The sequence below is a fragment of the Orcinus orca genome, chromosome 14 (genome assembly GCF_937001465.1).
Source record: "Orcinus orca chromosome 14, mOrcOrc1.1, whole genome shotgun sequence".
Taxonomy (NCBI): Eukaryota; Metazoa; Chordata; class Mammalia; order Artiodactyla; family Delphinidae; genus Orcinus; species Orcinus orca.
The window spans coordinates 53,453,815-53,476,916 of record NC_064572.1 but is presented as its reverse complement, the minus strand read 5'-3'; the positions used below and the strand labels follow the sequence as shown (position 1 = coordinate 53,476,916).

General features: G+C 38.4%; 1 protein-coding gene across 1 annotated transcript in view; it reads right to left on the bottom strand.

Moving 5' to 3' along the window:
• Window positions 1-17,630: 17,630 nt before the first annotated feature.
• LOC101290327 (gastric triacylglycerol lipase) overlaps window positions 17,631-23,102 on the bottom strand; it is a 482,017-nt gene continuing 476,545 nt past the window's right edge. Inside the window, exons 12-15 of the mRNA XM_033404782.2 lie at window positions 22,561-22,707; window positions 21,521-21,592; window positions 21,043-21,114; window positions 17,631-18,000 (exon numbers count right to left, since the gene is read on the bottom strand). Coding sequence (XP_033260673.1) covers window positions 17,764-18,000; window positions 21,043-21,114; window positions 21,521-21,592; window positions 22,561-22,707 — 528 coding nt within the window. The 3' untranslated portion in view covers window positions 17,631-17,763. The remainder of the gene's footprint in view (window positions 18,001-21,042; window positions 21,115-21,520; window positions 21,593-22,560; window positions 22,708-23,102) is intronic.

The window sequence follows — 23,102 nt, the reverse complement described above, 5'->3', positions numbered from 1 at the left end:
CCAGTCTATGCTAGAAAATCAGATTATTCTTGAGCAAAAGAAATGGGAAGGTAAGGTTTCCAAGTATTGCATAGTTGATGTTGAACATCTTACCAAAAATTTTCTGCAGTGCATCCTTTGGCAAAGGAAATCCAGATCATTGTCATTAGGAAATTTTTATAGTGAATGAGTTATTTATCCATGTAAGGGCACTCTACTGTTTTGTTCACTCTTATCTCGTATAATTTGCCTTTAATCTTTGTCTCCGATCTCCACTCCTACATTTTCAACCTCCGTTTTATGCAAAAGAGTCATTGTAACATAGCATTGTATATGAGCTTTTCATATGGTATTTTGTAATAAATCTCATTCTGTCCCCTGCTTTTCTTACTCTGTACTATGCTTGTGAATGGGATGGGCTGCAGTGTCCAGTTAAAACACCTGCATGCTTTGGCATATCATGAAGTGAAATCACCTAGGATTTTGCAAGCCCCAAATATCTCTTCTTTAAATTTTATAGGGGCATTTTTATAAACAACTTTCCTTTTTGATGATAGCCATTCTGGCAGGTGTGCAGTGATAGCTCATTGTAGTTTTGATTTTCACTTCTCTGATCATGAACTATGTTGAGTGTGCCTGTTGGCCATCTGTATGTCTTGTTTGGAAGAATGTCTGTTTAGGTCTTCTGCTCATTTTATTTTTACATCAGTTTTTTTTTTTTTTTTTTTGGATGTTGAGTTGTATAAGTGGTTTACATATTCTGGATATGAACCAGTCATATCATTTGCAAATATTTTCTCGCATTCAAGCCTATGATGACTGTCTCTCCTTTGCCCACATCTATCCCACTTCTTCTTTCCTAGCTTAAAGTGCAGCCAGTCAGGAAATCTCTAGATCTTTAGCCTTCCAGGTGGAGTCAGACATCAGGCTGCTGTTTCCCAAAGTGCAGGGTATATACATTACCCTCTCCAAGTTGCCCTGTTGAAGTTCTTTCCTTGGTCCTGAACTGAGAGACAGGCACTTACATCTTTTAAAATGTGTTTTAAGGTTATTAATTTTTTAAAAAGTGTAGCATAGTATAAGAATTGACCACAGATTTACAAAGCAGAACAGACAGACTAAAAGCAATTATAAAATAGAAAAACATAATGTATAATACATTGTAAGATATGTAATAAAAATAATATACATTCAGTGGAGAATAAAAGGTACATGTATGTTAAAGGCTAAAATGGCAAAACAAATTGGATAGGTCTTGGGATCTTAGAGGAAAATCATCACACTTAGAAAGAATCATTATACAACATTCTCAAATTTTGAGATGATAGAAAACCTATCCAAAATTGACACTGAGGGGGAGAAAAAATACTTTTCCCTCTAACCTTGTAGGTTCCTGGCTGAGAGACCCCTGTAATAAAAGACAGATTAACAAGAGAAAAAACAAACAAGTTTCATAACATGTATACCTCCTGTATACAACATAGGAGAGACCCTGGAAAGCTGAGTAACTCCCAAAATGGCCCAAGCCACGACCTTAAATACCACCTCAAGCTAAGGACAAAACAAGATCTTGGAAGTGGGGAGGAATTATGAGAGGTGAATAGCAAAACACAGTAACAAGGGGAAGGTAGTTATGCACAGTTAAGTTGTTGTCTTCTCCATACCTAAGAGTGTCTAGAGATTTAGAGTTATTCTTCTCTTTCTAGTACTACAGAGAGGGAGACTGCCTTACCAATGGAGATTTCCCTTATAAATGTAAATGTCTCGTACAAAATGGTAATTTCTACTCAGTTTTTAGAGCCTTTCCTATGTGTACTGTTTCTTAAAAATAATCAGCCTAGGGCTTCCCTGGTGGCGCAGTGGCTGGGAGTCCACCTGCCAATGCAGGGGACACGGGTTCGTGCCCCGGTCCAGGAAGATCCCACATGCCGTGGAGCGGCTGGGCCCGTGAGCCATAGCCGCTGAGCCTGCGCGTCCGGAGCCTGTGCTCCGCAGCGGGAGAGGCCACAGCAGTGAGAGGCCCGTGTAGCGCAAAAAAAAAAAAATAATAATAATCAGCCTAAAATAATCATTATGCCAAAGAGTCATATTTGGGGTGACAAATTTTGCTCCCCTTTGACACCGTTAGTCACAAATCAGAATCTGGATTTGGGCCCAGCTCTAAAGCATATGTTCTAATATTCTGCCTTGCAATAAAGAAAAAAATATATGGATTAAACAGCGGGGAAAAAAATCTTCTCATGAGCCTATGTTTATGTCTTCTGTATAAACTAACCAAGACTTTAAGATCAGTATGCATTTAAAAATATTTTAATGGTCAAAATACTTTTATTAGGAGCTCAAATGTTTGGCTGTGCTATTTGGCTCAATCACTTCAGACTGACAGCACAGTTATCCCCCAAAGTGCTCCGTAATCAGCCTAAATGCATTTCCCTAATTGTGGAATGCACTGAGTTCAACTTTAAAATACAGGAAGAACTATACCTTGGATCATTTGCAACTTGGGCTCAGGAAATACTTTTGAATGAGGACATTTGCCTTAATAACTTGAGAACACATAAGAATGACTTTGTACTGGAATCTTGCAGCAATTGCAGAACAAGTGGCAGGTATTTTTAACCACCTTCCTATATCCCTGATGATCAGGGCTCCTCTGGAAAGATTTGTCTTTCTGATTCCACCATGCTGTTTATTCAATGGATATAATAAAGATTCCAGAAAGAGCGTTTTTTTTTTTTTTTTCAGAAAGAGCTTTTAATTGTTAATAAGAATAGTTGGCTCATAGGTGATGTAAATGAAATCAAATTCTGACATGGGTAAAGGAGTAACCAAACAAGTCCAGGAAGAAAAGCTCTTCATTACATCCTAATTATTCCTGAAAGCATATCTCGTTATTTTGATGAGAGGGTGGAAATTCAGGGAACGACAACAACTTCTTAAATATTGTTAAAAACAAAATTTAACTGAGTAAATTTGAAGATCTAATTGGGTTTATTCAATGATTTATGAATCAGCATCATCTTCCCTAGAAAATAGAAAGGATCTCCAAAGAGCTGCAGAATGGGAAATGCTTTTAAGGGCAGAAAGGGGATGGAACAAGAAAGTCTTAAAAATGAAAGAATTATTTCCCCAGGCAAGGCCACTTTCCTTTGGGGGAAGGCAGGGGTCTATCAGGTGGATTACCTCATTAATGCTGGCCATGTAATTCCAGATGGTCTGGTTAAATTTCACATTCCTGGGAAAGGTTGAAACTGCAATTAAGTCTTAGTTTGCTGACTGACATGAGACTTGGCACAAGTGACTTCATTTTGAGCCTTTTTTAAAAACACTTCCCGACTTTTGATCAGATTCTCAAACGAATTGAGAGATGTGATCAAAATTTAAGATACCAGTGCCACTTGCAGCTACTGCTCTGGAGTTCTCCCAGTTTTTGATGATCCTCAGTGTGGTATTCACAGGTCATGGCTTTTTTTGTTGAATCTCTGTTGTAGTCCCAGGTCACAGTTTCAGGTTGACTCTTGTTTTAGTTGATCATTCTCTTCATTCCATTTTTGATGTTCCTGTCTTAAGGAGACCATATGCTTCAGCTTAGTGGCTGTAACATGCATTTAAAGCCTTTGAAAGAGTACATTGCACCGGTAGAACTACCATGATTATTATAAACAGAATAATTCCTGATGTCTGGAGTGCACTTGGAGGCTATGGTTGCCAAGACCCAATCCAATCAAAATCAGATAAGTCAAAGAAAGAACCCACTGAGGGAGTAGTCTTTTTAAGCTAACTGGTTTGCTCAGTGATCTTATGTAACTGAATTTCAACATCCCCAGAAGTGTCAATCCAGGTACAGCAGGCGATATTGATCACAGCAGAGACAACTCTTTGCTCAGCTAAAAGATAATTCAGGGCTAGGGTATTACAAGAACAACTTTGGCCAGTGAGTCTAAGGATTTTCGATGAGCAGCTATTGTTTTAACTATCACCAGTACTTTCAAGAGTTAAGGAAGGTTTCCTGATTATAGTATATTTGCAGGCATACCTCAGAGGTATTGTGGGTTCAGTTTCAGATCACTTGCAATAAAGTGAATATTACAATACACCAAGTCACATGATTTTATTTGCTTTCCCAGTGCATATAAAAGTTATGTTTACTCTATACTGTAGCCTATTAAGTGTGCAATAGCATTATGTCTGAAAAAAATGGACATACCTAAATTTAAAAATCTTTTATTGCTGAAAAGTGCTAACCATCACCTGAGCCTTCAGTGAGTTGTAATATTTTTGCAATAGTAACATAGTTTCATTTTAGGTTATGGGAAAAGGCCAAAAATTTAAATGAAATTCTTTTAAATATCGTGTCAGTTTTCAGCTGGGACAAATAATAAATATTTCTGCAGTATTGAGCAACTTTTTTTTTGAATTTTATTTTATTTGTTTTTTATACAGCAGGTTCTTATTAGTTATCTATTTTATACATATTAGTGTATATATGTCAATCCCAATCTCCCAACTCATCAACCCTGCCTCCCCTAGCCCCTGCCACTTTCCCCGCCTTGGTGTCCATACGTTTGTTTCTCTACATCTGTGTCTCTATTTCTGCCCTGCAAACCAGTAGTATTGAACAACATCTTGAACTCAAGTGATATCCCCAGTAAGGGTGCAAAAGATATTTTATTTTCCTCTTTCTACCTGGTACTACAGACAGAGATCTGGGAGAGCTGACTCTGGTAAGAATTCTAACCCTTTGCGAGCTTCTGCTAGTTTTCCCAGGATACCATCTGCAGCTTAAGTACCCACCAAAATTTGGAAAGGTTTTTTTTTTTTTTTTTTGTGGTACGCAGGCCTCTCACTGTTGTGGCCTCTCCCGTTGCGGAGCACAGGCTCCGGATGCGCAGACTCAGCGGCCATGGCTCACGGGTCCAGCCGCTCCGCGGCATGTGGGATCTTCCCGGACCGGGGCACGAACCCGTGTCCCCTGCATCGGCAGGCGAACTCTGAACCACTGCGCCACCAGGGAAGCCCTGGAAAGGTTTTTTAAATTAATTTTAATTTTAGTTTTCTTTTGACTATTTCAGGAAATAACTAGCAGTTTACTAGAAAATCCTTCAGAGTCCTGTTGACCCTTGGAGGGACCATACAGTGGCTGTCCTTTAAGGTTAGATATGAGGGTGCCTTTAAGGGTAGATATGACTGTCACTAATTAGGCGACCTTTTATTTACAATATTGTGGTCTCTTTATAATGGAAAGACAATTTAGACAGAGAATTACTGGAATGTGTACTCAAATGAAAGAGGAGAGAGGAGAGCAGTAGGAGTGACGTCAGTCTCTTGTTTTTTGTTTTGGGTACTTCTTGTGTCTTTAATTTTCATTAGCCTTTGCAACAATTTTTTTAATGAAGCAATTTCAATTATGAAGAATCCCATTCAGTTTGTTACTTTGGGAATCTTATTTTCAAGTGTGCTTTTAAAATGATCTTATTTAATTGGAATGTTCCTCATAACGGCCATGGTAATCCCTGAGGGCTGCCGGTAGTTTGGTAGGACCCTTAGCTGCAAATAAGGAGAACCCATATGTCTGTCCAGCCACATCTTGGGGCCCCCAACCTGATGGTTACCAAGCTAAGTTCTGAGGAAACAAAACAAAGATCTTGTCTAAAATCTGATGCTCTGAGTAAGATTTTGTCACTTTCATAGACATTTATACCTTCTAGGACCATAGTTCTTAGACATAAAATAAGCAGGTGTGCTGGAAGGTGGCATGCTTAACTCTTGAGAATTTAAGGGTCCCATCTTTTATTATTTATTTATTTATCTATTTTAGTGAAGTTTTGGGGGCTCTCAGAGCCAAACTGATACTTAAAAGGTATGCGCTACTGGGCTGGAAATTGTGTGATGTTTTGCAGTGTAACCTGTTGCACAAAATTTTTCTTGAGGTTGGTGGGTTACCTAGTGTCAATCTAGCCCACTCTGTGACCAATATATCCTAACACAGGAGTCTTTAGATTAGGTGGTGAGTGCTCTAACAGCTTCTAAATAGTCAATCCATGCTCATCAATTTTTGTGGCTTTTTGGGTTTTAAGATTCCCATTGGCAGTAGCCTTTAACTATACAAAAGAAAGCAAATGAACATGTGCATCTTAATATATCAGGTAACCAAGAGATGTTGCTACATCCTGGCCAAGAGAAGGCTCTGGGTTTACCACCAACAACTCCCACCATGGAAACTTGGACTGGGGAAAGGATGGATTGGGGACTGCGAACTGGGGTCTCTACATTAATGGGGAACTGTGAACTGCCACTAACAGTTTCCAAGTGGATCTTGGGACAGAATTAAGGGCTAAGAGTTTTCATTAATTAAATTACAATTGTGATCTGGAATAAAGGTTAAGGGCTTGGGCTCCAATCAGAACCATCTGTCAGCTCAAGCTGACCTGCCCTGTGTTGGAAAGTCAATTAAATCAGAAGCTCCATGCAAAGAGAGTGGACCTCAGAAACGAAAGGAACTTACATACGGCCCTTGGAAATGGGGAGAAGACAAAGAACTCAAAAGGGTTCATGGGTGCCATATCTGTGTTTAACAAAATCTGTTAAAAAAACAATATTCAACTAAGTAAATTTGAAGATTTAATTGGCTTTATTCAACAATTCATGAATTGAACAGCATCCCATCTAGGAAATAGAAAGGAGCTCCAAAGAGCGGCAGAAAAGGAAAGGTTTTTATAGTCAGAAAGGGATTGGGGCAAGGAAGTCATAAACAAAAGAAAGGATTATTTCAGGCAAGATGATCTTCCTTTGGGAGATGGCAGGGGTTTATCGGATGGATTACCTCATTAGTGCTGGCCAGGTAATTCCAGACTGACTGGTTAAACGTCTTATTCCTGGGTGAGGCTGCAACTGCAATTAGGTCTTCGTTGCAGACATGGGGCTTAACACAACTGACTCCATTTTGAGCCTGTTGCTTCTTTTTTAAAAATGTACAGGCATACCCTTGTTTTATTGCACTTGGCTTTATTGTGCTTTTCAGATATGGTGTTTTTTACAAATTGCAGGTTTGTGGCAATCCTGCATTGTCAGATGATGGTTAACATTTTTTTTGCAATAATGTATTTTAAAATTAAGGAATGTACATTGTCTTTTTGGATATAATGTTACTGCACACATAATGGACTACAGTATAGTGTAAACATAACTTTTTTATGCCCTGGGAAACAAACAAACAAACAAAATGTGTGATTCACTCTATTGTGGTATTCACTTTATTGCAGTGGTCTGGAACCAAATCCACAATATCTCTGAGGTATGCTTGTATAAGGATATTATTAATATTACAGGTCTGTCATATCATGAGGGAAAAGACTTTTTTAAAAGAAACTCAGAAATCAACTTGATTCTGATTTAGGAATTAAGCCTCTGTTGGTTAAATCAAAAGCTGGAAATTGTGAGAGGCTTCTTATGTTGGATTCAATCAGGAGAGATGGAGTCAAAAAACTAAGGGTTCAATAGTCCAACTCTAGCATGAGGTTGAGGATGAGCCTAATAGTATTGATGTTATATGGTAGGAAAATGTGTTTAAGAGGGGCTGGGGAGTGGAATTTTGTTAGGAGTATAGCACTTGCATAGATTGAACTTAACGTGGCCATTTTTGGAAAAAAATAAAAGGGAACATTAAAAAGTAAAATGGGATTATAAATTGGTTATACCTTGCTGTCTTAGAGGAAAAGGATCGCACTTGGTAAAAGAAAAGAATTAATATAAAGTATTCTCAAGGATGGATTATATTATTGGGATTGGAGAATACCATCAGTAAATATATGGCAAGAAAGAAATAAGAAAACAGGAAGGAAGAACTGGGATAAACAGTGTCTTGAGATACTTATAAACCAAATACAGTGTACAGGAGTGTTTATGTCCTGATTTGGACAAACTAATTGTAAAAAACACATTTATGAGACAATCATGGAGAGGTGAACATTGCCTGAATATATGATAATATTAAGGAATTTTTGATTTGCTTGGTGCTTAGGTGTGATATTGATATTGTGGTTATGTTTTTAAATTGTCTTATGTCTTAAAGTTATATAATAAGATATTTCTAGATGAAATGATATGATGTCTGGAAGTTTGCTTTTAAACAATCTGTTGGGCTTCCCTGGTGGCGCAGTGGTTGAGAGTCTGCCTGCCTATTCAGGGGACACGGGTTCGTGCCCTGGTCCGGGAGGATCCCACATGCCGGGGAGCGGCTGGGCCCGTGAGCCATGGCCGCTGAGCCTGCGCGTCCGGAGGTTGTGCTCCGCAACGGACAGGCCACAACAGTGAGAGGCCCACATACCGCAAACAAAACAAAACAAAACAATCTGTTGCTGGGTGTGGTGGGATATAAATGAAACAAAATTGGCTATATACTAATAATGATTTATGCTGGACTATAGATATTTGGGGGTTAAAGTATTTTCTCAGTTGTTACATTTGAAAACTTCAAAACTAAAATTTAAAAAAATAACGAATAAGAGATGAAGTAAATCAAACTCAGAGAATTGTAAGTTTCTGTTTTTTTTTTTAATAAATTTATTTATTTACTTTTGGCTGTGTTGGGTCTTCGTTTCTGTGCGAGGGCTTTCTCCAGTTACGGAGAGCGGGGGCCACTCTTCATCGCGGTGCGCAGGCCTCTCACTGTCGCGGCCCCTCCCGTCGCGGAGCACAGGCTCCAGACGCGCAGGCTCAGTAGTTGTGGCTCACAGGCCCAGTTGCTCCGCGGCATGTGGCATCCTCCCAGACCACGAGCTCAAACCCATGTCCCCTGCATTGGCAGGCAGATTCCCAACCACTGCGCCACCAGGGAAGCCTTGAGAGAATTGTAAGTTTTATATTAAGTTTAGGAATAAGTGCTGTAATGATTGTTTGCTATTATATGTGATTTGCTATTATACATGTAAATATATGTTATTTATATGTTTGCTATTTATATGTGATTTTAAGAGAATCTGGCACATTAAAGAAATGGACAGATTAGGCACATGGAGAAAAATGTGTTCAATTCTTTGTTACACAAAATTAGTAAAGGCATTAATTACAGATGCACATAATGATAAGCTTCAATAATTAAAACCAAAGCTCCTATGTTTCTGCCTGTGCCATGCAGAAGAGAAGATATAAAAAGAAGCAAACTGGGTTCCCTGAATTTATAGACTTTATAAACATAGAAGAAGTGATTAAAAACACGTCAAACATACCTACTGTGCAAAACAAAATGGTAAGAACCATAACAGAGGTAAAAATATACCTTGTAGCATGGTATCATGTGAAAGATTTATTTGTATTAGGACTTGATTTGGAGTGTAGAATTTGGTTGTGTGGAATATTGAACAAACTTGGGTTTTCGAGTCAGGCAGAACTGAATTAAAATTACCTTTCCACTATTTGCTGCGAGATTTTGCACACAAAATTTATCTTCAGCATTCTTACTTCTTAAGATTGGTATAATATTGTCACTTTTGTAGTATTTTTGCAGGAATTGTGATGCCATTATCAAGTATTAATACTTAGCAAAGTGCTTATTTTCCCTACCTTAAGTTTGTGAACTTCTCTAAAACTCAATTCCTATTTTTTAAGATAAATTTTCCACAATTTTTACACAGGGTCTTAACATACTACATAAAATGAGCATAACCACTATTGATAAAATGTATATACCCTGGATTAAGAGGAAAAACAGAAGCAAATTTCCAAATCTTCCCTCTAGTGTCAAATTTGGGTAATTGCATAGTTCCTACACATTTCTTCTGAAAATAGATTGTGAATATGAAAATACTATTTTAAATAACAGTAAGTGTTTTTCTCTTAAGATTAATAGCTGCATGTTCCCTTCTGGCCACTTAAGGAATTTATTTCATAAAACAGTTAAATTTTAGAGCTGTAAAACAAAAAACACTGCCAGATCTGCAGGAATTCTCATGTAACCATTAAGCATATTTTTATATTAATGGCATAGGTTTCCGGATCTGTGTGTAATCTGAAATATCTAAATACGATTGAGGCAGGAGATAGACGGGCCCCAAGCTAGGCATTTACAACTGGCCTCCCGTTTACATTTCATGGGGCAGGAAAAAGTGGGCTTCAGGTTGGACAGCTACAACTAGTCTCCTGTTTGCATTTCCTGAGACAGGAGATAGGTGGGATCCAGGTTAGACATTTAAAATCAGCCTCCTGTTTGCTCACCGAAATGGAAGTAACAACAGAAGCAGGTTAAATAGCCAGGCTTTGTGTCCTGTGTACCTCTTAAGAAAATAGTCATGGCAGGAACGAGAGGGGCTAACCCTTGTTTGAGTAAAGGACCAACAGGTCCCATCCTTGGGGCCAGGGACACACTGCACCTGTGCATAAAGGCTGTTCGGGGGTCAAAAAGGAGGGGGCACCACCCCATAATATGTGATGCTAAGACCATCCCTTAGACCTCTGGGCTGGAATCCATCTTGGAAAAAAGTTGTGCACGCATGTTGGGGAGGCTAGGGCGGGTCAGGTGGAAAAAGAAACCAGATAATTGGCCAAAGGTAAACAAAGAACCAGAAGAACTGACCTATATAAGTGACTTAACCGCCTCTTCACTGCGCTACTCCTTATTAGGACGGATGCCCACACCCTTTCTCTCTGGGTGTGCATCTCTGCCTTGCTTCTGTCTTAACTAAACAAGCTGTTTCTCTGTGTGCTCTCCCACTTGTTGTTGCGCTATGTCTCTAATAATAAATTTTGCACCTGTTTCTACAGATTTTGCCTCCTTGAGAAATGCATTTTTCACTGGGGGCAAGGGCCAGAGGGTCTGGTGGCTAGGATTCCTGGTTTTCATCCAGGCTACCCAGGTTCAATTCCTGGGCCGGGAAATAAGATCTGCTGCCTTTCCGAGATCATTATTATGTTATTTAAAACTCAATTTTGACTTCAAAATGTTTTTATAGGTGAAGAAACCAAGAATAGGTTATAGTAGATGGAAAATGATCATCACTCTTGAAAGAATTTGAAGAGGTTCAGAACAAGCCTCCCCAAATATGCCACTTTGTTATGCAGACTATTTTGAGCTGAAGGCAGCCACACCCAGCAGACTGTAACAAGGTAAAACAATTTAGATAGGGGGTCTAACTCAGAAAGAGAGCTATTACCAAGAGATAACTTTTTATCTGAATGATCTATCTGTGTGGCAGGACAAACATCAAATTACCAAACATCTGCCCTCCTTGCCCTGTGAGTCACCTCTTCCCGTTGAAGCCCCAGGCCCCTATCCTGTTCCTTAGCCCAAGATAGCATATAAGCCTCAATTGTCTGCCTTGTCCTTCGGTTTCATTGTCTTTGTGGGGTCCCCATATGTACATAATTAAATTTGGTTTTCTCCTGTTTATATGTCTTATGTCAGTTTAATTATTAGACCAGTCAAAGAACATAGAAGGGTAGAGGAAATTTTTTTATTTCCTGCAGTTCTGTGCTTCAATCAGTGCATCTTGTAGTTATAGACTGGAATGTCATTATATCAACTTTAGGCATGAAATTACCATTAAGATCATTAAGATAATATCACAGGCAAAAATTTTTCTCTTTTATTTCAACTGTTTCTTTGTTTCATATCTGGATAAACTGAAGTTGATAATGAAACCGAGCAGGACCCCGTGGGGCTCCTGGGCATGGAAGCCTTTCTGTACACCATTTCTTGTTTGCTGGAAATAGGCTTTAGCCTCCATGACCTTCCCTGAGTTCCAAAGGGCAAGTTCAAACAGTTGTTAATCAGGGAAGGGAGGGGATGCAGAGACAAGGGAGGGGCAGTCAAGAAACAATAGTGCAGCCTTGGGACAGGATCCTGGTCCTGCCTCAAGGGATACATATAACAATATCTTTGAACTCTTCTGCAGAACTAAAACCCTGAACAAATGGAAGATGTTAACTACTTGAAGCATTCTTCATTCCAGAGGGAAGGTCACAGCTTGATAACCTTGAGAACCACAGAAGCTCATCAGGAGACCACCTGAGTCCAGATTAAAGGAGTGAAGCCCTGCAGGCACCCTGATCCTTATCAGCAACCCCGCCCTCAAACCATTGCTATAAAGCTCCTCACCAAATCCTCCCCCCACATCTGGACACACAGTTTTGAGGGCACAAGCCCACTCTTTCCCCCTTTTGTAACCAAGCGGGACCCTATGGGGCCTTCCCGGGACAGGCCTTCCCCCGTATCCTCTGTTAGCTCCTCTCTGAAGTACCTAGATAATAGTATTTGATGCACAATTCCTGAGTTGTTTTGCAGATGTGAACCGCCCCCCCCCAAATAAAATGTAAGATGTTAACTACTTGATGACCATGAGCATATAGCCCCAGGCCTCCTGGAACCTAAGGATTGATAATGTTAACCCCTGTGACACCACCCTGTTATCTCACCATCAGCCAATCAGAGAATTGTGTCCAAGCTGATCCCATACCCTGCCACCCGCTTCCCTCACCTAAAAGTGCTTTGCCGAACCCCTTCGGGGAGTTTGGGGCTTTTAGGGCATGAACCACCCATTTCCTTGCATGGCCTTGCAATAAACCTTTCTCTGCTCCAAATTCCTACGTTTCAGTTTGTTTGGTCTCAGTGTACATTGAGCACACGAACTTGCGTTAACACTTTGCCTGGCAAAGCAATAAAGTTATTCTTTCTACTTCACCCAAAACTCTGTCTCAGAGATTCAATTTGGCACCGGTGCACAGAAGCCGAGTTTTCGGCATCAATAACAGCTAAGGTTTGTCTGAAATAGAAGTATAAAAGCCACAAAGCTGAACCACATTATAAGATATGAGAAGTGTCTCTAATAAGAAATAATGTTACTTACCAGAGTCAATGACAAAGATTACAATAGGTATAAGTATTTAGAAATGTGAGTTTCTGATTATAAAGCCTAGCCAAAGGAAAGCAAATCAACAACAGCATAACACAAGGTGTCTTCTTAATAGATTTAGAACAGAGATTCTCAAAGTAAGTATTTGTGGGTTTTTTTTTTTTTTTTTTTGTGGTACGCAGGCCTCTCACTGTTGTGGCCTCTCCCATTGCGGAGCACAGGCTCCGGACGCGCAGGCTCAGCGGCCACGGTTCACGGGCCCAGCCTCTCCGCGGCATGTGGGATCTTTCCGGACCGGGGCACGAACCCGTGTCCCCTGCATCAGCAGGCGGACTCTCAACCACTGCGCCACCAGGGAAGCCCTCAAAGTAAGTATTTCTGACCAGAAGCATCAGTGTCACCTGGGAAATTGTTAGAAATGCAGATTTTTAGACTCACCCCAGACCTACTGAATCAGGAACACTGGGGTTTAATCCTAGCAATTTGTGGTTGTAAAGGCCTTTCAGGTGATTCTGATGTACACTAAATGTGGATGTTGAGAGACTATTCTCCAGAGTATTTCTGTACGTCTCAGATCAGTTTTTTCCAGACTTTTCAAGGATGTTTGTAAAGCAAACAGCCTGGAAACACAGAAGTACTGTCTCTCTCCAGGGTAGAGGGCAGGTTTGTTCTTGACGAGTATGATAAAGAAAATGTCTCTCTCTGTGGGCAGAGACTGGACAGGTTTGCTAACAGCCGCCTTTATAAGACTGGGGGCTTCCTAAGCATCACTGTGACATAGATACACTATATGTCCAATGTTCATCTAGGCCTGCTTTCACATTATCCCTATGGATCTTGAAGATCGAGGGGAATGTGAAGGTCATGAAGTCTGTGTGTTACGAGTAATAGAGTCTTTTATCTTTGAAATGGGGGTTTCCTCTCTTCTGCCAGCATCCATGAAATTGTGGCAGGTTACCTTGCCAGCTTGCAAGACTAGTCACATCTGTGACAGATCAGAGCTACTGGACCAGGACACTCAAACACATTGGAATTCTTTCACTTTAGTCAGTTCTCTGCTCAGGTGTCACTTCTCAAAGAGACCTTTCCTGATCATTCTATTTAACATAGTGCCTTGTGTGCTTCCTACTCACCTATCTACTGTATTTTTATTATCAGTGGTTCTATTAACCGATAACATAATATACATACATACATTTATCTGTTTATATTTTATCATCAACCTTCACCACTAAAATATAAGTTCTATGAGGGCAAAAGATTTGTCTTTTGTTCTGCAACCAGAACAGTGTCTAGCTTGATAAATATTTATTAAATGAATATCAATATAGTGTATTCTATACAACTTAAGCTTACTAAATGGATATAAATATTTTCCACAAGAAGGGCAGATATACTAGACCAAGAAGTTTTTTTAAAATATTGAACCCAATTGATTAATTTTACCCTGTTTTGATAATAAGTTCAGCCATATTTTATATCATTGCTTGGACAGGCATTTAGCAGAAGGCATATAAAATAACTCTGGGATATCATTTCCACATCTTCTCACCTCTTTTTTTGGTTTGAACTTGCTCTAGAGCCAAATCATTTGCAGATCTTCTAATCTTTTGATTTCCTTTGGTGATTTGAGCTGTTTTAAATTCAATCAGCCTTTAGAATTCTGAAGAATAGTAAATGTATGCTATGAGATGTTTCAAAGTGAAACGTGTGAAACATAGAGTCCTAAACTCATTAAAATGAAAAATCTAAAGCTCTCAGAAAGGGTATATTAATGCTTCAGTGATTAAAATTGTTTGGCAGTATATTTATTCAAGGAAAAATAATTCTTGTTCTGACTGTGTACCTGGCTGACTGTGTACTCATATTCTCAGCAAATCATGTATGTTTGTGCATAAATGTGTGCATAATTTTATATGTATAATATTATACATGATGTATTGTGTATATACTTATACACATAAAATATATAATATGCATTTGTAAAAATATGTATGTATACCTGTACATAATGGACATATATTCTTCAGTGTTCTATAACCTAATCTAACATCTTTATGATGAAGACATAAGGATTCACCAGCAGAGTCACCCGACTCCCAGTAAATAATCCTGTATCATAAATCTCCACCTAGTAGGTATTGGCCTTGCTATAGTGACATAAGTTGAACAATAAAATAGTAAGCTAAGTAATCTGGTGCTACTGAGTGTGCTGACATACATGGATTGTGTTCTCTCCAGTAAGGAGCAGTAGATTGTTGGGACTTGTAGAGAGACCCTGAATTAAGGACATTTAAAAAAGCATAAGTGTTTCACTGAAACCTCAAGCTCACAGATACGGCAAGTTAAGCAGCCCTGGTTTGGAGAGCCAACTGGATGATACGATAGATGAGATGAAAACTTTGGAAGAATGAGTAGGCAAACCGCATGAATATGAGAAGAAGAAAGTATTTTTCAAATGCTTTTTCAGTCTCAGAAATAAACCTTGAAATAATTAGATGAGGGTTAACATTCAGAGAAATATAATTCATTAAGCTCCAAAATGTATAGTAAGATAAAATCTTTAGATGGAAGCTAACTGGTCCCTCAGATTGGGTCTAACTTGGATCCATAATTATGTGTCAACTTTGGCTTTCTGTGTTTTTTAATATGACTTCAGTACTTAAAGATAGTCGGGTTTGAGGAACTGCTTTATACCAACCAAAATCACAAGAAGGGCTCAATGAACCAGAATATCAATGCTTTATGTGTGCAGAGAAATTACCTGCTGTTCAGTAGATCATACACTTAATATTGACTGTTCTATGAACTTCTCACTTAGTAGGTTAGTCCAGCTTGAAGCTAAGATTGTCTGGTATGTAAGAACAACAAAATTAACTTAATAGATAGTGCCTTGGAGCTATAAAAGTAATAATGGGTCATATTGGTTGAGTGCTATCATGAATCATACACTAATTATATTAAACTCTCTGGCACAGAGTAGCCATTCAATACATAGCCGTTCAAAATGAATATGGAAATCCTCACAAAAACCCTTTGAGGTTGAAACATAGATCCATACTTACTGTAGAGCTTACTATGACATCTCCTTTTTATGATGCTTTGACTTGTTTTACAGTTTATTTCAGCTATAATTTAATATCCTTGATGAGGTTTTGGATTTACTGCTATTATGAGCAACCCATCTGAAAACTACTTAGGGTGGGGTTATTTAAGCAGACATTTCATCTCATCTATATTTTAATTTGCTTTCCTAAGTGCTATTTTCAAAAGGAAATTCTACAGTGGCATCCTCCTTGTATGCCTTAAACATTTTTCCCTGTTTGGCTAAGATTATATATGGCTTTTGCAATCTGATCTCTTTGAGTAGGGCTACAACAATGACCAACTGAGACACAACAAAGCAGATGAGGATGAGGTTTGCATCTGAAAGCACTAATCCCTTCCTGTACCTTCTTTTTTTCTTTTTTTTTTTGAATTTTATTTTATTTATTTATTTTTATACAGCAGGTTCTTATTAGTTACCTATTTTATACATATTAGTGTGTATATGTCAATACCTTCTAATATTTTCCATTCTTTACTTTTCTTCTCACCTCTATTCCTTCTTTCTCATTCTAACATCTATCTAGCTACTTCTACTTTCTTTCACACTAGCAGAGAAAGCTCACATTCAACCGGCATTTTTCTCATACTAGATATCTGTGTAGAGCCTAGGAACTCAGATATCCAATATTACTCCGAATAATGCTTTAGAAAAACCTCAGCACCACCTCACCCCATTGCCTCCTTCAGATAACTCTATAAATATTTAATTTGAAAGTACAACAGAGCTATGTACATCAGCTTTGTGCAGCAGAAAGAGAAGAGTACTTGGGCTAGAATGTGTGGATTTTAACAATGCCAGTTGTACATCCTTTATTAAGGTGCTCAACCTTTATGAACTTTAATATCCTCAATTGGAAAATGATGGGGTTAAACTAGGTAATGCTTAGGCATCTTTTAATTTTAGAATATCTTGACTTTTAAAAATGTGAATCGTATTATATCTAGTAGGCTTGAGATTACAACACAGTTCTCTGTTCAGATATATTGGTCTTCCTATGAGTTATGCACAGAGCATGGATACATACTTGTAAACCCAAAATAAATTAAGAATTTTGGAGGGGAATGTGAGCAACAGTATGATGGTGCAAGTTAAGAGGTATATATGAGGCACAGCTTGGGGGGTGTGCGTACTCAAGGCATCTGGTAAGTAGAAGCCAGGGATGATGCTAAATATCATCCCAGGACAATAAAAAAATTATCTGTCCAAAAATGTCAATAATGTTGAGGTTAAGAAATCCTTTACCTCCCACCTTCCTGAACTGGGGGTTGCCTGTTGCTCCCTAAGCTACCCTTGTTCTTTTCTCCCTAGAAAGGGAAAGTGAGCTGACCTCAATTCAATTTACAGTCTAATTTGCCTTTTCATGGAGTTTAACAAGCAAAAGAGCAAGTGATATCCCCATAGCACAGATGGAGACACTGAGCTTTAGCAACAACAGACAATAGGAAGAAAACAATTTACTCAATCTCAAGTGTGCATACGAGGTATCAATACTCGACCCCAAGACTGTCTTTTGGCAACACCCATGATTCATGGCTCATTATCTACCTGGAGTTTAGAAGATAAACTGAATGGGAGGATTGGAAGGGAAGTTTCACCTCCCCAAGACTGTGTTCTCTCAAGAGTTTCTAGATAAATTTTCAAGTGAAAACAATCTAATTAAAAAAAATTCTTTTCAATTAAAAATGACCAATGAAAAGTTTGTTGATGCTAATATATTTTGAAAGTCAGAATTACAGAAAGAAACATTGCATTTAAAACAGTACAGAAAACTATGTGGAAGAGAATAAATCATTTTGGGAAAAGTACATGAATAATTCTTTAAATCCAGCACTACTTTTTATCTTCTGCCATCATAGAAATGATTTCATTGTAAACTTCTTGAGGTGCATCCATTGCCCAGATAAAGTCCAAGTGATTGTAAGTAGGAATTTCCTTGTGGTAAATGAGATTAGACAGTTTTGGAAGCAAAAGACCAACATCCTGAGGGTCAGCCAACAGGTCATGGTCACCACTCCATACTGCAATTGGTACATCCATGGCTGTCACATTGTAGTTGGGAGGTGTGGCCTAAAACACCAGAGGAAAAGAATCAGAGTTTTAAGAATCAGAGTTTTTATAAGTAACTGCTCTTGAAACTCAATACTTACTCAGTGGGTAGATTAGATACCATTAACCTAGTTTTTTAAAAACTGAGATATAATTGATATATAGCATTATACTAGTTGCAGGTGCACTACAATGATTCCATACACGTATACATTGTGAAATGATGACCACAATAAATCTAGTTAACATCTACCAGCACATGTAGTTTTTTTATATATATATTTGTAATGAGACCTTTTTTTTTTTTTTTTTGCGGTATGCGGGCCTCTCACTGCGGAGCACAGGCTCCGGACCCGCGGGCTCAGCGGCCATGGCTCACGGGCTCAGCTGCTCCACGACATGGGGGATCTTCCCAGACCGGGGCACGAACCCATGTCCCCTGCATCGGCAGGCGGACTCTCAACCACTGCGCCACCAGGGAAGCCCAATGAGCGCTTTTAAGATATACTCTCTTGGCAACTTTCAAATATACAGTACGGTATTATTATCTATAGTCACCATGCTGTACATTACATCTCCAGGTCGTACTTATTTTATAACTGGAAGTTCATACTTTTTGACCACCTTTACCCATTTTGCCCACGCCTCTGACAACCACCAATCTGTTTTCCGTATCTATGAGGTTTTTAAATTTTTTTTTTTTAGATTCCACATGTAAGTGACATCATACAATAGTTATCTGTCTGTGTCTAACTTATTTCATGTAGCATAATATCCTCTAGGTCCATCCACGTTGTCACAAGTGGCATGACCCAGTTTCATAAGTAAATCTTAACAATTATTGCTCAGAGTTACCTTTATCCACAGAGGAACGTGGATGCAATGTTTTAAATCAGTGCTTCTCAAATTCTAAAGGCCCTGTGAATCACTAGGAGATCTTAATAAAATGAAGAATCTGATCCAGTATATCTGGAGGAAGAGCCTAGATTCTGCATTCCCAGATGATGCTGAGGCTGCTGGTCCTGGACCATGCTTTGAATAGGTGGGCTTTAGTATATGTGCTGCCGAAGTGAGCACATGAATAGGTGGGCTTTAGATAATAATTCTTACAAAGTAAAAACTTAGATTTCGACTCAAGCTGAAGGAAGTGAATGTGACTGAATTTTAACTGTGATAGATAGTTTCTATACAAATAGTTACTCAAAATGTCCTGAGTCATTTATTTTGGCTTTGTATGGCCTCCAGTATAGTCATTCCATAGGTAATCATTTCATTTAAGGAGCTGTATTTGTTAAATACTTGCCTGATTTTACTAAATATATGTTCAAATTCTGAGAAAATCTATCAGTAGCCCCATTTCCTATTTCTACAAAATCTCCATTCACACAAAGATTTTAAAGAGATTCATAAAGCAGGCCAAGGGGACAAGAGAATCACTGCTAACTTTCCCACAGTTCACAGAGAATTTTGTTAGTTTTTAAAGATGATATTCTCAAGAATTCTAATATGAATATTTTCTTTATCCTTATGTAATAGCCAATTCACCAAAGAAAAATATTTTATTATATGCAATTTTTCATAGTATTTTAATACTTTACTATATTCCTTTATATGTTGAAGAAAAGGGAAAATTGTGGAGAATATCTATAAGAATAAACCTACTTTTCTTTACTCATATTCCACTATTCAAAGTGTTTTCCAGAACCTAGCTTCTGGCTCTTAAATTAGTGTCACTCCCTCAGTCAGTTGAAACCATCCTGAGTTTGGCTTGGTTGAAGGGAGAATGGAATTGGGAGTGGGTGTTTCATGCCCCACTTGGCCCTTCAAGACGGAGTCTCTGATTACTGTTATTAGAGCCCAGTATAAAGATAGAGTCTGTGTCTGGGGGGTTTGAGGTTGTGATGGTTGGGGGGAAAAGTCTTTATAACAAATGTTTGATCTGATTGTGTTCAGAAAACCTCTTTAAAGACATCAGAGATGTAAAAACAAGGAGGCTGGGCCATCTTTTTCACACAAAAGACATTGTGGTGAAAAGATATAAATCCCTTGTAGATATTGAGTCATTGAAGCAGACAAAAATTAATAGGGTTGTTACTTGGTTGGAAAATTGGACGTGGGGTGAAGTAGAAGGGGAAAGAATTACCAAAAAAACACAGAGCAATTCTCTCATTCAAAATTAGCCTGTGACAATCTGAGAGTTTATCCTGAGCTGACATTACCCATTAATTACTGTCAATAACTCCCTGAGTCTGGGTGGAGAGATGAAAAGTTATTGTCTCAACTTATATTAACTTCAGGTACGATGGACTCCAAAGCCTGGCTTCTTTGTACTACAAGTAGGAGGAATGCTCAGTATATCTACCTGCGTACAAGGCTCTTGTCTGCTGAAAAATATTTCCAGCCTTGAACTGCAAGCATACCATCCTTCTTTTATGTCTGGGAATATGGTGAGAAAACTTCTCTGGCCATCAACAAAGGATAGGAAATTGTTTAAGAAGACCAGAGATTCCAGCTCTATCCCATGAACAGTTAGAGTTATTGGTTTAGGGAATTCCCTGGCGGTGCTGTGGTTAAGACTCTGCACTGTCACTGCCTGGAGCCTGGGTTTGATCACTGGTCGGGGAACTAAGATCTGGTAAGCCTCGCAGAGCAGCCAAAAAAAAAAAAAAAGAAGTTATTGGTTTATTATAACAGTTAGTTGCACTTTGGAAAGGAGAAGACAGCATGCCGGGGGTCTGGGATACAGGGCAGATCTGTCTAATGCAGCGAGGGGTGACAAGATCGAGAAGGTTCTCACTGCAGTGGTGTGGTACTTTGAGGGCAGCTTGAATGAGCACAGACACTGGAGCGTGAAGGCTCAGTGGAAGAATTAGAGACCAGTGTGATGTTCCACATGACAAAAAGACTCAAAGGATAGAGTCATCTACTTTATAATTTCCTTAAGGCTAGGTCTAGGCAACAGCATTCCTTTGGAAAATACCTGCAAAGTTATCGTAATTTCATCTTTAACTTTTTATATCTTTGTCTTTCAAAATGCAAATAACCTCAACTTAAGATGCTTACCTGGTTATAATGCAGTATGTTCTGAGTTGGGGTTCCCCAGTCAAAAGCTTGGAATTTCCCAGACTTAACAGCCTAATGTAGAGAAATTAAAGACACAAGGAAATTAAAAAGTCACTTGGCTATGTAAATAATAAAATGCCAACTTTTCCAAGTAGTTTACTTTTAATTTAAATATTATTTAAAAATTTTTTCTCATTCCAAAAATAGACTATTAATCCTCCGCAACAATTTATTCAATTTAAATGCAGCTTTGCTTGAAATAATTTCAAGTCATAATCATCATTTATTTCTTGTTACCCAAAGCACTTGTTTTTTGTAGGATTTTCATTCACACGGATTGATAGATATTTTCATCTGGTAGTCACGTGCCAGAAAAATTCCCTTTTAGAAGCATTTGACAGAATATTTTAAGACTGTGCTTTAGGTAAATTGTTAATGGTTTAGGCCCACAAAAAGTTTGAGCAGCTTGAAATGATACCTGACTCCAGTGGAGGGCGTCTTGAACTGAAGTTCCTGCTGGATTATGTCCTAGATACACATCTAAGCGAGTCTAGAAAGCAAACACACAAGCACACACATGCGCACTTAGATGTATGTTCAGTTTCTCACAAACATCTAAGACTTAACTTTTTCTGATCTAGATCAAGTTTTATGGGCAGCATTACTGGCAGGATACGAGCAAAAAAGTTGTACATCACTTTATGGCTTGCAAACTGTGATTATATGGGCTAATTTCGAGGGTATATAACAAAACTAAACAATTTTGAGGGAGAATAGGTGTCAGTGTATCATACTATTAGTAGCAAAACATGATATACTATGAGCATTGCTTTGTACTATGTTCTATATACTTTACATATGTTAGCTCATTTAATCTTCACAACAACTCATTTCATGGATAAGGAAATCAAGATGGAGGAGTTCAAGTGCGCTGCAAAGATAGGATTTGAATTTAGGCTTTTACCCTGAATCCATATTCTTAACTACTTTCTGATACCGCGTTTTGTCATATGTGCTTTTAAACATCCACTTGGTGCAAAGCAAATGAAATAGAAGGTAAAGAGTGTGGACAAGATCTTACATAAATGCTCTGAAACAAGTTTTAGAAAGTTTATGGAGATGACTATCAGCATTAAAAATATTTAAAGTAATATTCAATATCTAGACATATTTTTCCTACAGAGGAACCTGACAACTTGGTTCAATGCCTCCACTCACAGAATTTAAATGTCACACCAATTATTCAGGTGATCAGAAGTGAGTAGGGAGTTTTTTGTTTTGTTTTGTTTTTCCTACAAGCTGTTTACTTCAGGGCACAGTGAGGTGATGGAAGAAATGTGGAGGCAACAAAACTGCGAGCAATGACTTGTGATTTCTCGTGGGCTTATCTGCATATCATGGACAGAATTCTGAAGTGACTCCTGGTTCTAATAAAGTACCATTCCTAATTGATGATGAGACAAGTAATCATGAGGGTTGCTCAAAATATTCAGAATAGAAATTTCAATGCATACAAACCATGTTCAAATTTTTCTTATCAAATCCAGTCATGGCAAACAAGGCATTCCTACAAATGACATTCAGCATCTCACGGGAGCACACTTCAGCACCAAGAAATTTTTCCAAATAATTGTGTGGGTAGAACAATTTGTTACCAAATAGAATCTGAAAAATAAAAGCATCATTAAAGATTTGCAAATAACAAGCTGCAGAAAAGACATTAATTTGTCTTGTTTACTGGTACAAATGGGAATAGACATTATATTTTCATACTTCTATATGTTGTCTTAAGAGGTTTAAATACTCTCTCTCATTGAATCCCCACAATAAAGATATGGAATGGACAGTGCAGGTATGAGTATTGAGTATTAATTGCTGCATTGAGAACTGCATTGGGTGCTGAGAAGTATAAGACACAGAGTTACAGTCTAGTTGGGGTCATAGGAGTTAGGGAATAAACTCATAAAACAACATGGCAGAATATCATAATTAAGTGCCAAGATGTGTGATTTCGGCAATAAATAAAAAAAAAAATCAGGAGAGGAAATGGTGACTTCTAA